Source organism: Emys orbicularis, chromosome 1 (assembly GCF_028017835.1).
Source record: "Emys orbicularis isolate rEmyOrb1 chromosome 1, rEmyOrb1.hap1, whole genome shotgun sequence".
Taxonomy (NCBI): Eukaryota; Metazoa; Chordata; order Testudines; family Emydidae; genus Emys; species Emys orbicularis.
Window position 1 is genome coordinate 320153910 of NC_088683.1, and position 16006 is coordinate 320169915.

The window sequence follows — 16006 nt, forward strand, 5'->3', positions numbered from 1 at the left end:
TAATTCTTGTGTTATGAGAAGGAGTAAATAATACTTCCTTATTTACTTTCTCCATACCAGTCATGATTTTATAGATCTCTATCATATCCCCCCTTAGTCGTCTCTTTTCCAAGCTGAAAAGTCCCAGTCTTATTAGTCTCTCTTCATACGGAAGCCGTTCCATACCCCTAATCATTTTTGTTGCCTTATTCTGAACCTTTTCCAATTCCAATATATCTAAGATGAGGGCTGTATAACAGTGGATCTGAATCCCCTTGTTTCTAACCTCTAACTCAGTGTTTTTCAACCTTTTTTTGGGCAAAGGCACACTTGTTTCATGAAAAAAATCACGAGGCACACCACCATTAGAAAATGTTAAAAAATTTAACTCTGTGCCTATATTGACTATATATAAAGTAATTCTCTTGAATAGGAATCAAATAAACACAAAGAAAGTATTTTATAATTACTTTATTATGAAATAGTAAGTAAACAGAAATATGAAAAATTATAAAATACTTTATTCAGTGCGCAACCTGGGCCTGTTTGGCTGAACACAAAGCTGATATTCTGAGCTATTTATAGTCCTTAACATCAGTGGTGGGATTCAAAAATTTTAGTAACCAGTTCCGACATTCAAGCATGGTTTAATATTTTTTTCCCACGGCACACCAGGCAACATCTCGCGGCACACTAGTGTGCCGCGGAACAGTGGTTGAAAAACACTGCTCTAACTAAACCACATCATTTAGATAAAACAGAGCTATCTGACCTGATTTTGGATATCAGTGTGCTTTGTAAACTGTTTTCTTATCACTGCATATTATGGCTGAGACTTTCAAAGAAACCTAGCAGAGTTCATTGCCAAAATCCTGTTCAATTTCAGTGGGATTTAAGTGCCTAATTCCTTTAGATTCCTTTGAAAATCCCCTCCCATATCCATTTACTATATATCTCAACACAGGGTTTGTTCATCTAGCTGGGGAATCTGCATAATCAGGAAGTCTCCTAGTCAACCAATTTAGGCCTAAAAATACTTGAGGGCAATGACTGATGCTTGATGGGGATGATATTTCCACTTAGTTGGGAGGCCTTCAGGTAATTTAGTGTTGTTGAGGTCTTTGAATGTGTCTCACTCCCATACTGCTTCTGTCTGCTTGTTCTTCTAACAGCTCCTTTCAGTCCCTCCTTAGCCAGCCGTCTCAGAGTGCAGCGTAGTAAAGCGCACAAAGGCCTTTCCTACAGGATTGTTAGCAATTCTCCCACTCTTGCATTACCATTCATTCATGAAGCACCATCAGTTTTAGCAATAGTAACAGCAATAGGGTAGATCCCATACAGGCATTTTTTACAACCATCTAACTGTGATCTAGGTCCAAGAAGGTCTAGATGAGATCATGGTAAAAACAAATTTTAAAAAATGCTGGACACAAGTGTGTCCCCTTTAAGCAAATTCTGCATGACCTATTGTGGGAAACAAAGGAATTGCCACACTGGGTCAGACGAATGGACCATGCAGGCCTGTCTCCAGTAGTGGGAAGTATCAACTTGAGTGTGTGTGTATCTATATCTATATCTATATATGTGTGTGTGTATAGATAGATATAGTTAGAGCTGGGGAAATTTTGTTGTGTGAAACATTTTTGCAGGAAAATGCAGATTTGGTGACACCGAAACTTTTAGCAAATTCTTGTCAATTTCACCAAATTGTTTTGGTAAAAACAAATACGAAAAAATCAAAACTTTTTGATATTTTTGGTTTGAAACTACTCTTTCTTTCAAAATTTCTATTTTAATTTTAGTTTAAAAACAATGAAAATATCTTAAATGGTCAAAATCAAAATGAAACATTTCAATTTTGTTGAAACTAAATGCTTTGTTCGAAACCAAATTTATTTGTTACTTTTCGATTTGCTAAAATATTTTTTTAAATTTGTTTTCAGTTTGACCCAAAACAATTTTTTTTGACTTGCCAGTGATCTGAAAAATCCATTAATTGCACAGCTTGATATAGGATAACCTGCCTGGAAAAAATTTCCCCCAGTCCCATTACAGCTCCTAGCTGAGTGCCCCTTCTTGGCTGCCCACCAAATTACTGTGAGAAGAGGCCAATCTTCTGGATCCCAGGATGTTTTAAGCCTCCCTGAACCTGAACAGAATCCAGTCACTGACCCAATCTTGGTATCTCTAGGAACACTCTTGGGGTGCAGACCTTCCATATAACAGCCCCCTCCTGAGCGTTGGAACCTGCTGTCCAGCTGCCTAGCCTCTGGGATCAGTGCTAGCCCTTCAGACTCCCACATTTCTTAAATACAACCTCTCCCAGAATCCTACCAAAGGTATAAGCTTCTGGGCTACAGTTTTACTCTTTCAGGAGGAATGTGGCAGTTGTGAACCATATAACACACAGAGGCACTTTGCTCAGAAGTCTTACACAATTGCTGTTCTATACTTAACAGATAAAGCACAAGAAAGTACATATCATACAAAATAACATCTATCTCCCTGCCTCAGTTTCCTCACCATTTCAGAGCATTCCTTGCGCTGGAGTTAGTACCTACTGTTCCAGTGCACGTTTCGTTTCATGTGCTAAAAAACATGGTGTCTCCTCCCCCAGCTCATGCCACCTTACTTCCTGCTCCTGCCCATAACTTCCTGGGTGTCACTCACTAAGTCCCCTCTGAGAATCCTTATGTAACCCTGGGGGTGGTCACCTGGTGTCAGGGTTCCTTCCCCACTCTGAACTCTGGGGTACAGATGTGGGGACCTGCATGAAAGCCCCCCATGCTTATTTTTATCAGCTTTGGTTAAAAACCTTTCCAAGGCACAAATTCCACCTTGTCCTTGAACAGTATGCTGCCACCACCAAGTGATTTAGACAAAGAATCAGGGAAAGGACCACCTGGAGTCCTATTCCCCCAAAATATTCCCCCAAGCCCTACACCCCCTTTCTTGGGGAAGGCTTGAGAATAATATCCTCACCAATTGGTACAGGTGAACACAGACCCAAACCCTTGAATCTTAAGAACAATGAAAAATCAATCAGGTTCTTAAAAGAAGAATTTATTTAAAGATAAAAGAATCATCCCTGTAAAATCAGGATGGAAGATAACTTTACAGGGTAACAAAAGATTCAAAACACAGAGGATGTCCCCTCTAGGTAAAACTTTAAAGTTACAAAAAAAAAAAAAAAACAGGAATAAACCTTCCTCTTAGCACAGGGAAAATTCACAAGCTAAAACAAAAGATACTCTAATGCATTTCCTTGCTATTACTTACTATTTCTGTAATATTAGATGTATCATTTCAGTGGAGCTGGATTATTTGCTTGGTCTCTCCCTTTGTCTCTGGGGAGAACACCCACACAGCACAAAACAAAGCTCCCCTCCTCCCCCCAGATTTGAAAGTATCTTCTTTCCCCATTGGTCCTTCTGGTCAGGTGCCAACCAGGTTATCTGAGCTTCTTAACCGTTCACAGGTAAGGAGGAATTTTATGCTACCCTTAGCTGTATGTTTATGACACCTGGTTTCTCTTGTTCTGTGTTTGGATAATTTCCCACTCTCTCTTCTTCCCCCTTTCTTCAAGTAAGGGGCAGAAGTACCTTCTCCCTGCTGAGCAAACCCACTGAGCATAACAATAAACAACTAGTCCATAGATAAGTACATCCCATTATCTGCAGTTTGGTGTGTACTTGCCGCAGGCCTAGTCAGCAAAAGATTCCACATTTATGGAGGCATTCAGTGATACAGCCATTTCATAATACCCACTTCACGAGATCAACCAGAATTAATAAACGTGTATAGATTCCCAAATCGTCATATCCCCCCTCCAATTACTAGCAGTTGTCTTATATCCTGAAGCATGAGTTTATATCCCTTCCAAAATGCTTGATGTTTTTTTCTACATTCCCTATTAATTCTGGACAGTTTTCTTATCCATATAAATATCCAAATTTTCTTTTTTTAAACCTCACTCAGCTCTTCAGCTCAATGATGATCACAATGGTCCCTTCTGGCCTTGGAATCCATGAATCTGTTCTGTGGCAATAAGTTCTACGGGCTAATTATGCACTGTGTGAAAAAGTTTTTCCTTTTATCAGTTTGACTTTGACACTTCTCACTTTCACTTAATAGCTCCTTGTCCTTGTGTTATGAGGCAGAGTGAACAGAAGTTCCCACTGCTTTTCTCTATATCATTCATTATTTTGCCTACTTGTATCATGGTCCTCTCTTTTTTGTCTCTTCTCTAAGGTAAACAGCCTCAGGTTTTTTCAATCTCACATAATATGAGAGTTTTTTTCCATATCCATAATCATTCTTGTTGCCCATTTCTGACAAATGTAAAGGCCTACAAAACGAAGAATTGTTGACATTGCTCTTAAGCTTGAAATGATTTTTATTGTGACATTTAAATTATTTTCAGCATCAGTAATTTAAAAATCCTTATACTATTACTGACAGCACAATATTCTGCAGAAAGCTTTGTCTATTAAAATCATGCTTTGACAGCTTTATTTGTTCCCCACTTGCAGAACATAACCTTGGTTCTAACAGTAATTATACAACAGGATATAAAATCAATTGAATGCAATTCTGCCTTTGAAAACCTTCTTATCTGGATTTAAGGAAGAGTGGGCACTACAGTGTAGTAAAACCATATAAATTTCAATCTATACTTATGTTTTGTTTTATTTGTGCTAGAATTTTACTGTAAATGGTAATTTTACAGGTTCATTGTCCAGTTACCACTGGATTATTGTTGGAAGCCTTATGGAAAAGCCTTATAGAATCGAATTTAATAAAACCATTAGGTTTCTATGGAAATGACTGTAAAAACTTAAGTAATTTAATAGAGAATGATATCCTTTGTGTAGAATTAAAAACCATCCTATAGATAGAATTTAAAGAAATATATCCCTGTTATAGAATTCTATACCATAGTTTAAACATTCCATAGAAAATGTAACATTCTTTATTAAGTTGTATGGGGCTTTCCTATAAGGGAATCCTGAGGATCTTTTTATTTTTCCACAATCAACACCTATGTGATGGGAAGGAGGATGGGCTAGAGGGTAGACCTAGGTTCAAGTCTGTGTTGTGCCAGACATCCTGCATGACCTGGGGCAAGTAATTTGGCTCAGATGGCACTTGAGTTAAATTGGAGTTAGGCACCTAACTACTTTTGAGAATAGGGGCCTGCTCAACCCCAATTGATTTAAATGGCAGATAGGTACCTAACCTGCTTAGGTGCTATTAAAATCCCTCTAAGCATCTATGTGAATCTTTAGGCACCTCAATAACTGAAAATCTAGCCCTCTGTGCCCCATTTTTCCTGTAAAATAGGGATAATAGTATTTCTCTACTTCACAGCCATGTTGGGAGGATAAATGCATTAAATTAATACATTTTAATTACGATAAATACATTAATTGGGGATTGGTCCTGCTTTGAGCAGGGGGTTGGACTAGATGACCTCCTGAGGTCCCTTCCAACCCTGATATTCTAAAAAAAAAAAAAAAATTAAGATTGTGAGGAACTGAGGCCTGGATTCTCAAGATACTTAAGTGCCTAAATCTGTGTTTAGGTGATTAAATCCTAGTTTTGGCTCCACTGAGATTCACAAAACTCCCACAGAACCCCGTAGGCAACTCAACTCACTTGGTGCCTAAATTTTCAGGGTAAAATTTCAGCACCTAAATTTTTGCCTCTGAGCATGAGCTCTGCTGCCTCCCTCTGGGCATCTGGACGCCTATCTCCCACCATAGGCCCAGAGCGAATCACAAACCAGGGAAGATAAGCGCTCCTCTCCCTAACACAGGTGTGAGGCCCAATCAAGTAGATGAGCGCAGAGGCTGCATACCTGGTCAGGTCCCATTCAAAATCTGGGCGAGAAGGGCACCCACCTTATAACTGTTAGCCCAGTGGCTAGAGTACTCAATTCCCACCTCTGCTTGAGGAGAAGACAGGATCTCAATAGAGGTCTCCCACATCTCAGGAGAGTTCCTTAGACAATTGAGGGGCCTCCATTTTAAACATATCAGTTGCTACTCCTGAATAAGCTGGAGGAGTCGCTATTAAACAAATTGTTTCTGCAGTGCCCCAGTTGTTTCTCAGCCAAAGGCATGAGAACTCAGGACCAAGAATTAAATATGTGTTGAATGCATGACATTGCATCAAACTTAGCAAGCAGAAATATCTATGCGCTGTAACTAACTTACTACTTTATTTCCAAGTTTGGGATGTTGAGGGGAGGCCTGTTCTTTCCACTAAACTTGTGTGTAACTGCCAGAGGGATTCTCTTACAGTTATTCACAGAAAAACGGTCTCCTGTCTAAAAACTTGATTAAAAATTTTAATAAAAGTTGCTAAAGAACATACTTTACAGCTATTAAAATTATATTTAAATGAGGTCAAATATAATGGGTACGGTATGTTTTTGTTTAAAAAAATATGTTAAGAAATTAAATGAGCATGAGTGATGAGTAATGGCAAAGAAATGAAAATTAATTCAGCCTACTGGAAGGATAAATTTTATTAAGCACATAAGCAAAAGTGTGTCAGTAACACACGAGGCAAGGTGATTATGTACCACATTATTGCTCCTGTTCATTATTGCGATTTGGTGGGTTGCTTCAGTGAGTACCGTAAGGTTAAATAAAAGTTGTTGTTGGAATCGAGGAGAAAGTGAAGAAGCGGAAGAGAGAAAGAGACAGATGGAGGATAGAAAAGAGGAGAGTGGATAAGAAATGTTGTTGAGAGAAGGGAGTGAAGTAGCGAGGCCTTGGTAAGCAATATTCATGGTCTATGATGCGGCACTGTTCAGAAGTCCCTCGCAGAAAAATGAATTCATTCTTCTCATGAGAGGGTAGTGTTCTCCAGGAGAGGGATTCAGGAGCTCTCCTGCTCCCTTTCACTCAAAGGAAGAGCAGTCTGGGGGGGTTAGTTTTGTTTGTTTTAAAGACCAGACAAATTCAAATGTAATGACCGGTGACTAGGTGTCATGGAGGGTTGTGATAGGAGAAGTCTTTCACCTGTATGTCAGCTGTTCCTTGTAGCACTGGTTGATAGTGACCCAAAGTAGTTCCCATCCAATAGCTGTTTGGTGGTCTTTTTGATTGGTGGCACTCAGTAAAGAAACCTAGGATTGATGGACTTGAAGACTGATCTGTCCTCTCTTCCTAGAGTTAGACCCCCTAGAGCAGAACGGAGGCATACTGGTGGGACAGCACGAAGAAGCTTTCACTGTCGTAGCTGGAGATGTACCTGTTCTGTGGAATAACAGAGGAGTTTAATTCCCAGGGCTGAACACTTAGTGACAGAATTCCCTTTTCTATCAACATACAAACTTAGCAAAACTTGTTTCCTGTCAATTTGCATGATTATTTCAAGTTCAGTTCTTTTGAAAAATAACGTTAGCTACGTATTTACATTAGTCACTGTTTGTGGCTAATTTATTATATCATTCATTGTTATTAACTATTTCACTTACTCAGTGCCTGGTCAAAGACACGCTTGTGTGGACAGCTGCAAAGCATGTTATTAATGGATTCTCTGCAGAATATAGAGTAGAGTAAATGGGCAGGGTCGTCCCCCCCACATCACAGCACACATACGTGCACGCATTCAAAACTGCTGGGGTTCCCTTTATTCTCAATCTGGGAATAACCAAATGTAAACCATAGCCTAAGTTTCCTCTTGGCTGGCTGGCTGTTTCTAAGCGTGTCCCCTGCAAGCCCTCCTGCCTTAGTTCTTCCTTCCCAAGAAAGGGATGTGCAAACCCTTTTATACTGGGCACTCGAGCTAATGAAACTCCTCTGGCCTCACATAACTCAGCAGAATTGCCCTGTCTCTCCCTCATAGCACCTGCCAGCCTCTTACAAGTAGATTTTCTTACAGAGAAATGTACATTCTGGAAAGAATTCCTCTTGATGACAAAAAACAGGGAAACTTCTGGCTTTGTTTCTAAGGCAACACACCAACCTACATCCAGCTTTTAATTTCTGTTGGGTATCCGATTTATTCTTACTGCTATGCAAGGTATCACGGTTCCTTTGTCTTTTTCCTGTCTGGCTTTGATCCTCTCTGCCTTTTGAATATAGCACAGCTGCTGCAGCCTGGGTCTCACACCTGCACTAGTCAATAGATGAGAGGCTGGATGTGGGAATAGAGCTGGGCCAATGCTGCAAAACATTGCTTCTATACATTTCCGTTGACATTTTTAAGGAATTCATTGTAGCTCTCTGCTCGCCCCTTCCCAGAGGAGTCTTCACTAATATCAGAGCCAGTAAATTAACAGAACCAGCAAAATTTAAGCAAATATTAAAGAATATTCATGGAAAATTAATGTTAAATCTGCTGTCTCAGAGCATTTCCACAAGGGAGCTTATTCTAACCGTTATATTCATCCAGTGGGGGAACTGGGCTGTACCAGGGACTAGATGATGTATTGGACTACATATCCATCCAGGGGAGGGAGGGGAATAAGGAGTCCCACTCGGCCCCTGCAGAGGAATAAGCAGGTGCTGCATGCCTGCTTACATATCCCTGGAGCAGGTAATGGGGGGTGGCTAGGAGGCACAGGGAATGGTGGATCCTCAGCTCCACTGGCCAGTGCAAATGAGCCGGTACGAGCAGTGTCATAATTTGCTGCTGGGCTGGGTCTGGCCACCACCAAATTATCACCTCTTCCCTGCCCAGAGCAAGAGAAAAGCAGCGGAAGAATTGCAGAGGGTGTCTGAGTGCTAGTTTCTTCCCAGGGCCGCTCCTGGGGTGGTGCGGTTTATGCCACCCTTCTTCAGGGCTGCATCTAAATTCACAGCCCCTTGTGTTCTAGATGATCATCCACGCAGACTACATTTTGAATACTTGCACCAAACTGCTCACAAAGGAGCAAGAGACCAAGAAATGGTTCTGCCAATCTTTCTGGGTAATGGATGCATTCAAGAAAATTGCAACCTGCACGTGAACAATTTGCAAAGAGAAAGAAAGGCAACATTCACTATATTCGTTATTCCTTGCAGATATTCATCCATCTCCACTTAAGACCACGTGGCCTTCCCTTGGGCCACAAGAAAATTCCTGGCAGGCCACACTTGGAGTAGAAACTCAAAAACACATTGAAATCTGAGAAGCCCATAGGGACATTAGCTGCAGATTTCTCCATTACACACAGTTTCTTCATGTTGTTCTTCCAGTGCAGATGAAACTTGACTATGCAGCTGTTGTGAATTGTGAAATATATTTTCCAAGAGGATCAATTAATTTGTGTTTCGTGAGACTGTATTTAACAAACAAACAGACCAAGAAAGTAACAGCCCTTGTCTTTTTTCCAAACACTGAACGAAAATATTCTGTCACACTGGAACATAATAGAGAGAGTGCACTTTCAGCATGCAGACGTACAGCAAAAAGAGCCTTGTTTTATGTTCTTTTGCACAGTTGTATGAACTCAGTGTACTCGCAAATGCTTTTTGGGGGTGGGAGGCTGTGACATGAATTAATGTCAAAGCAAATGAAGTAAAATGACAGGCAGAGAATCAGTTGCAGCACTGCTGATGATCCCATACATTGCAGATCTGTTATTGACCATCTAATTATCTTTGGGAAATTGTGCTTTCAACAAGCAGGCCTTTTATCCTGAATTGATATTTCTGTAACAACTACTGGTGTGAGTCAATATGCAGAGGAGCAAAAAGGTGTCTGGGTCTCATACTGTACTGTATATTCAAAGGAACACACATTTTCCCAAGCAGGCTGTTCAATGAGCTTCAGTGGGCCAGATTCAATTGCTTTGACCAGAGTTAAGCCAGGGGTGAATTTGGCCCACTGTCTGCACATGGAAACTATGCACTTCAGTACGAAACGGATTTACACCTGGTTTTAGCATTCATGGTAGGACATTCAGAAGAGTAGCAGAGTTTGATTTTTTTTTTCTTTTTCCAGTCCAACCACCTCTGCTGTCTTTAATAGACATTGTGTGGGCCAGATTTTCTAACATGGCTGCTTAACTTGCATCTACAAAATCTGCATGTGCCAAACCCTGGTGTTTGCATTCTCAGGTTAGATGGCGACAGGCATAGAAATCTACTCCCTGGAGCCAACATGCATCCAGATTTTGCAAAAGCACTGGATGTGCCTGCCTGTCCCTTGGGGCCCTTATCCTGTAAATACTTCCACACATGGGTAGTCCCCCCTGGCTCAGTGGGAGTATTTGCATCGTATGGTTGCAGGTACAAGGCCTTTATTGGTTCTTTGGAGATGCCCAGGTCTGAAAAGAGGGTCCTATAGTTGATATTATAATTTTGTATTAAGATTTCAATTTTTCATTACTACTTAGCACTCATATACAGCAGATCAGCCCCTCCCACAGTAAACGCTCTGGGAGGGAGCCCATGTTGTCTGACCAGGTGGGCAGGGTTCTGCTTCCTCTCCCCCCTCCCCCCAAGAGTGTAGGACCTGCCCACAAACCTGGCAGATTATCCCCTGGGTATGAGGGCCATCCCTGTGAAGGCCCTGTTCCTCTGCTCAGGCTCTGGTCCCTGGTGTGGCTCCCTCTGGCTCCCTGACAGCATGTCGATATTGGAGCTGTGCTGGCAGAGCCTGCAGTGGCTCTCAGGACTCCTGGAGAGTTCCATGGAAAAGGAAATACTCCCGGGTATGCGTTGCCTTTCCTTGGTAAGGTATGTGGGGCTGGAGGAGGGATGCTGTGCGTTCCCTTTGGCCCAACTTCCAGCCTGCCCGATCTCCTCTCCCCCCACCCCCCAAACTAGACCATGCAAAGTGCCCTCTGTAGGGTCTCAGTGGAGAACCGGAAACAATGCCACAGAGCTGGCTCATCAGCCCTGTGTGTGGAGACAGTCGTCTCTAGTATTAATCTAAGGGTGACGATTTGGCCCATCGTGCTTGAAATCTCCAAAGTGTTGTGCAAACACCAATAGCGCTGTGAGGCAGGTGGGTATGTTTCCTAGACATCTGTTTGTTTGATGCCACATAATAATAACGGTTACATTTAAAAGTGTTATAGGCACTCAAAAGGAACATTAAATCCTCTCGTTTCTTCCTTGTAATTAAAATAACTCCTGATGCAAAACAGCACACTGTGGATCTAGGATGAACCTATTCTCCTTTCTCTTACTCTTCAGAAATCGAAGCAAAGGAAGCGTGTGACTGGTTACGAGCTGCTGGATTTCCACAATATGCTCAGCTCTATGAGGGTACGTTGTTATTATTTCTATTACTCCTAAAGTGTACTGAACATCTCAGCAGACACAGACCTGGTCTAAAATGTTTACAATATACAGTGTTGCCAACTGTTGTGATTTTTATCCTGAATCTTGCAATATTTTGTGATTTTTCTTAGAGCGCCAGCTCCTGGACTCATGTGAATATGTGAAAATCTCAGCTTTCATTTTTTTTAAAAGTACATTTCTAGCCCTCGTGTTTGCAGAGAAAAGCTTGAAAATGTGGCCTGAATGAGCCCCAAAGTTCAAAAACCAGGATGCAAATAAAAAGAAAACAAAATGTATTTTTTTTTACTCTCATTAATTTTAAGACCAGCTGATGATTTGGGGGGCCTGACTCATGCTGTTGAATGCTTGGGGTTCGCAATACTGTATCTAATGTCCTGCTTCTACAAATTACTCTGCTAGATAAATCCCTCCACGTGCACAGAGCTGCTTGCGGATCACAGCCTAAGTTTAGACATAACTTCTAGTTAGACTTGTCATAATGAGTGAATTGGGAGGAACAAGGAAGGAAAGGAGAGACAAGAAGGATGAAGATTAAGAGCTCAGTTCTTTTAACACACTGATGGGAGATGGGACACTCAGAAATCAGAGAAAGAAAAATAATTGTTATGGAAAAGAAAACACAAAATATATAGAAAATGAATCTGAAAATGCAAACTCTCTGTCAAGCTGGTTGTAACTTGATCTTCCCACATTTGTGTGACTCTCAATGGAAGGCAAGGACAGCAACCAGCTCAGTGATAATTCAGATCCCAGGTGTGCTGAACCACTACCCCAGAACTGGGTGAAGTTAGTGTAGCCAGCAGCGGGAAGATGGGACTCTTCCCTCTGGCTTCTCCTGCTGGTTGCATCCAGAGCTGGTGATCGGAGGCTTTCTCTCTTCCCAGCTGCTGTTTGGCAGCTTCTCCAGAAGGAAGTGGAAGAGTTTAGTCTTGCTGCTGCACACAACGAACAGCACAATGGGGGCCGGGATTGGCTTCCTCTTGTTTCCCTCCCCCATAGCTCAAAATTGGGGCAAAATTATTGCTGTTGCCCCGACTTGAAGGTTGGGGAGAGAGCAGAAGAATGTTTCCCTCACCCCGCCCCCTCTGCCCCAGTAACTGGTCTGTGATGAACATCCACAATTCCCTTAAAGTCAATAGGAGCCAAAGGTACTCAACATCTAATAAAATCTGCTGGAGTATAGTCATGATACTGGGATCCATCCAACTGTTACAGAAACACAATAATCTGTGTGCACCCAAGTCACTTTTCATTATAATTGTCAGTTTTCAGCATTTCCATCTTGTTTTTAAATTTCAGACTAATATTTGAGGTGACTAGTATGGTCAGCTCACTTCTCATCTATTGCTTGAGTTACTCTTTGTTTAAACTCTTTGTTATTGTGTGTTGTGCTAACAAAATAGTCAAACCATTTCTACTGCATGGTAAAGTCTGTCTAGCAAATATTTCACTGACTCGCTAGGACAGGAGTGGATGGCCTTACTGCCCATGTTGATGATTAAAGTGTTGTGGTAATTCTCAGATCTCATTTTTTGGGGATAGTGATCAGGTAGCAATGCTAAGCATCTAATATCTTCTTATAGCCAGAGCCAAACATGTTGCTATCTCTTTGGTTCACAGGACTGTCAACTCCCCTTTTAATATAAAAAATAAAATTATGTGAAGTGACCAAACAAGTCCTGGATGCCATACAGGGAAACAACTAAGGCCAAGTTAAATAAGTCATACACCATTTCTGCCGATAAAACACATGCAGTGCATCTTTGAAATAAACTGTTTCCATTTGAATAAAAAGTAGTTGGTTTAATACTACGTTTCCTTTTTACAGATTCCCAGTTTCCTATTGACATTGTAGCTGTAAAGAAAGATCATGACTTTCTCGACAAGGACCTTGTAGAACCCCTTTGCAGGTAAATGACATCCACTGTTTCTTTTTTTGGTATCTTAAGAACCTTGGTGGATTTTTGTTTTGAAAGTAGTGGCCCAGCCTAAGAGATGTTTGTTTGTCCTTGTCAATTAAGTGGGTGTAATCTTTAGTTTTTTTCAGAATAAATGCTAGAAACCTGGATTCATTTCTCTCCAAAAATCCTACAGCAGGGGACAATTTGCTCTCTGAAAATTCACAAGATTTAAAAAGGGTCCAAATCTATCAGCCCATCTCATCAATGGAATGAGGCTGGCTGCCTTTTGGAAAGAACAGTGCCAGCAAACCCAGCATAAATTAGGGATCTGTGTGTGGGTAACACATGGGTAACTCTGCCCCTGACTACCACAAACAAGAAGAAACCCCATTGCCCAGAACCTTCTTCCCTCTGACAGCAAGGATGGCTCGGGTGCTACTATGCTGCCATTGGCTCCCAGTTGTTGTTGTTATTTAATTGTAGTACCGCAGCCCTTAGGAGCCCTAGTCAGTGACCAGGACCCCATTGTGCTAGTGTAACACCAACAGACCCCCATCATCAGCAGGCGGGATCAAACCTGGGACCTCTGTCTGGAGCTAAATGTATGAGCCTCTGCCACATGAGCTAAAAGCCATATGCCTGTTAGCTAAGGCTGTAGAATTTCATTAATTTCTCTCTCTCTCTAAGTGGTCTTCATGCTACTATATGGGACAGAACACCACACCTGGGAGGTGTGTGGGTTACACTACGTGCTGTATAAATACCCAGTTGCAGATGCTCATAGCTCCACCCTTGCCAGAGAGTTAATGTGTTTCTGTTTGTGTTGCTTTTTGTTCTTTGCCTGATGGGAGTGTGCCACACACAACTTCTGCTTTGCCCCACCCTAACCCCTCACCAGCTGTGGAGCACCTACCTTGTGGTAGTCCTGGAAAAGGACTTTGGGTGGGGAGGGGAAATGACACTGCAAAGGCACTGACTGCTCCCCTTTTCCTTCTCCTGTGCTCCACTTGGGCTGGGTTCTGCTCCTCTCCACCTGAGTGAGTACAAGGGAGCATCAGGCCCATAATAAGGCAGGGTCCACTACATGAAACTGCAGCTTTCTCAATGTCAATAACACATTAAGCCTGGAAGTGATTATTGGTTCTAGACATCTTAGACCCACTGCATATGGGGTGATATGCATGCAAGGAGTGATGAGCCTGTGGCAGGGGACTTCAGAGCGGCGTTTGGGAGAAGCGAGTGGAAAAGGTCCCTCAGGATACATCTACACTCGAGCTGGGGATGTCATATCCAACTCGGGTAGATGTACAGGCACTGACATGCTAGAAATAGAAGTGTAACTGCAGTAGATTGCACAGATGTTCAGACTATAACTGTGCTGCTCCCTGAGCTCCATTGGGCTCCTTGAGCTTGGCTCTCCTTCAGAGGGGCTTGAATGTGCCGGTGGAGTCTGCCAGGCTCCTATGTCTAGGTTAATTTTTGATTGATGGGGAAAACAAAGTGGTGGTGGTATGACCCAAATGCCACCTACTTGTGGCACGAAAACATGGCCTCACTCACAGTAAATTATGCAGGTATATGACCCTGCCTCTCCTTTCTTACATGAGGAATTAAATAGTTAACAGTGCTGACATTTACATTATGATCATTGGGCATCTGAGTTAACACCTCACTGAGATTAGTGGGGCAGTTCACATTCGCAGAGCTGCTGTTCCGAGCTCTGTGCAAACACACAAAAACATCCATGCAGCGGTCACACCCGGCTCACATTTTTGAGGATTTGTTTGCAACCGGAACAGTTAGAGACCTTTTTTTAAATGGAAGATGAGATTCTGGAGAACAAGGTGCAGCTGGAGAGGTGTGTCGTTGATCCACCATAACACTGGGCTGTGGTCTAGGCTCTGGTATAGTCTAGGGCAGGGGCGGCCAACCTGTGGCTCCAGAGCCACATGTGGCTCTTCAGAAGTTAATATGCGGCTCCCTGTATAGGCACCGACCCTGGGGCTGGAGCTACAGGCACCAACTTTCCAGTGTGCCGGGGGGTGCTCACTGCTCAGGCCCTGCCCCCGCTCCACCCCTTTCCACCCCTCCCCTGAGCCTGCCATGCCCTCGCTCCTCCCCCCACCCCCCGAGCCTCCTGCACCCCACGAAACAGCTGATCAGGAGGTGCGGGTTGGGAATGGGAGGCGCTGATCGGCGGGGCTGCCAGTGGGTGGGAGGCGGGGCCCGGGCCATCCCCCTTGGGGAGACGGGGTGGGAGCACCACCCAGCCCCACTATGCCCCCAGAGCAACTCACCCCCAGACGCAGCTCCACTCCACCCCTTACTCCGCCCCCAGCCCAGCTCTGCCTCCAGCCGCAGCTCCACTCCACCCCCTGCTCTGCCCCCAGCCCAGCTCTGCCTCCAGCCCCAGCTCCACTCCACCCCCTGCTCTATCCCCAGCCAGATCTGCCTCCAGCCGCAGCTCCACTCCGCCCCCTGCTCCATCTCCAGCCAGATCTGCCTCTAGCCGCAGCTCCACTCCGCCCCCAGCCCAGCTCTGCCTCCAGCCCCAGCTCCCCTATGCCCCCTGCTCCGCTCCCAGACCAACTCCAACCCCAGCTCCACTCCACCCCCTGCTCCGCCCTAGCCCAGCTCCGCCCTCATTCTCTCTCCATCCCCAGGCCAGCTCCACCTCTAGCCTCAACTCCTTCCCCATCCCCAGTTCTGCCCCCAGCTCCACCTTCAGCCCAAGCTCCTCTGCTGAGGAAGCCTTGGCTGTGAGTAATGGTGGGGGAGGGGCAGACATATTCCATTACTGGTAAGGGTGGGGGGGAGTGACAGGAAAAATTTGGGCACCACTAGTCTAATCCATAGCTGTATGGGGAGAGTAAGACT

General features: G+C 43.4%; 1 protein-coding gene across 3 annotated transcripts in view; it reads left to right on the forward strand.

The window, feature by feature from the left end:
• Positions 1 to 16006, forward strand: part of STARD13 (StAR related lipid transfer domain containing 13) — a 507124-nt gene that overhangs the window by 450724 nt on the left and 40394 nt on the right. For all 3 annotated transcript variants that reach the window (XM_065403676.1, XM_065403692.1, XM_065403684.1), the window contains 2 exons: positions 11121 to 11192; positions 13057 to 13138. In XM_065403676.1, coding sequence (XP_065259748.1) covers positions 11121 to 11192; positions 13057 to 13138 — 154 coding nt within the window. The remainder of the gene's footprint in view (positions 1 to 11120; positions 11193 to 13056; positions 13139 to 16006) is intronic.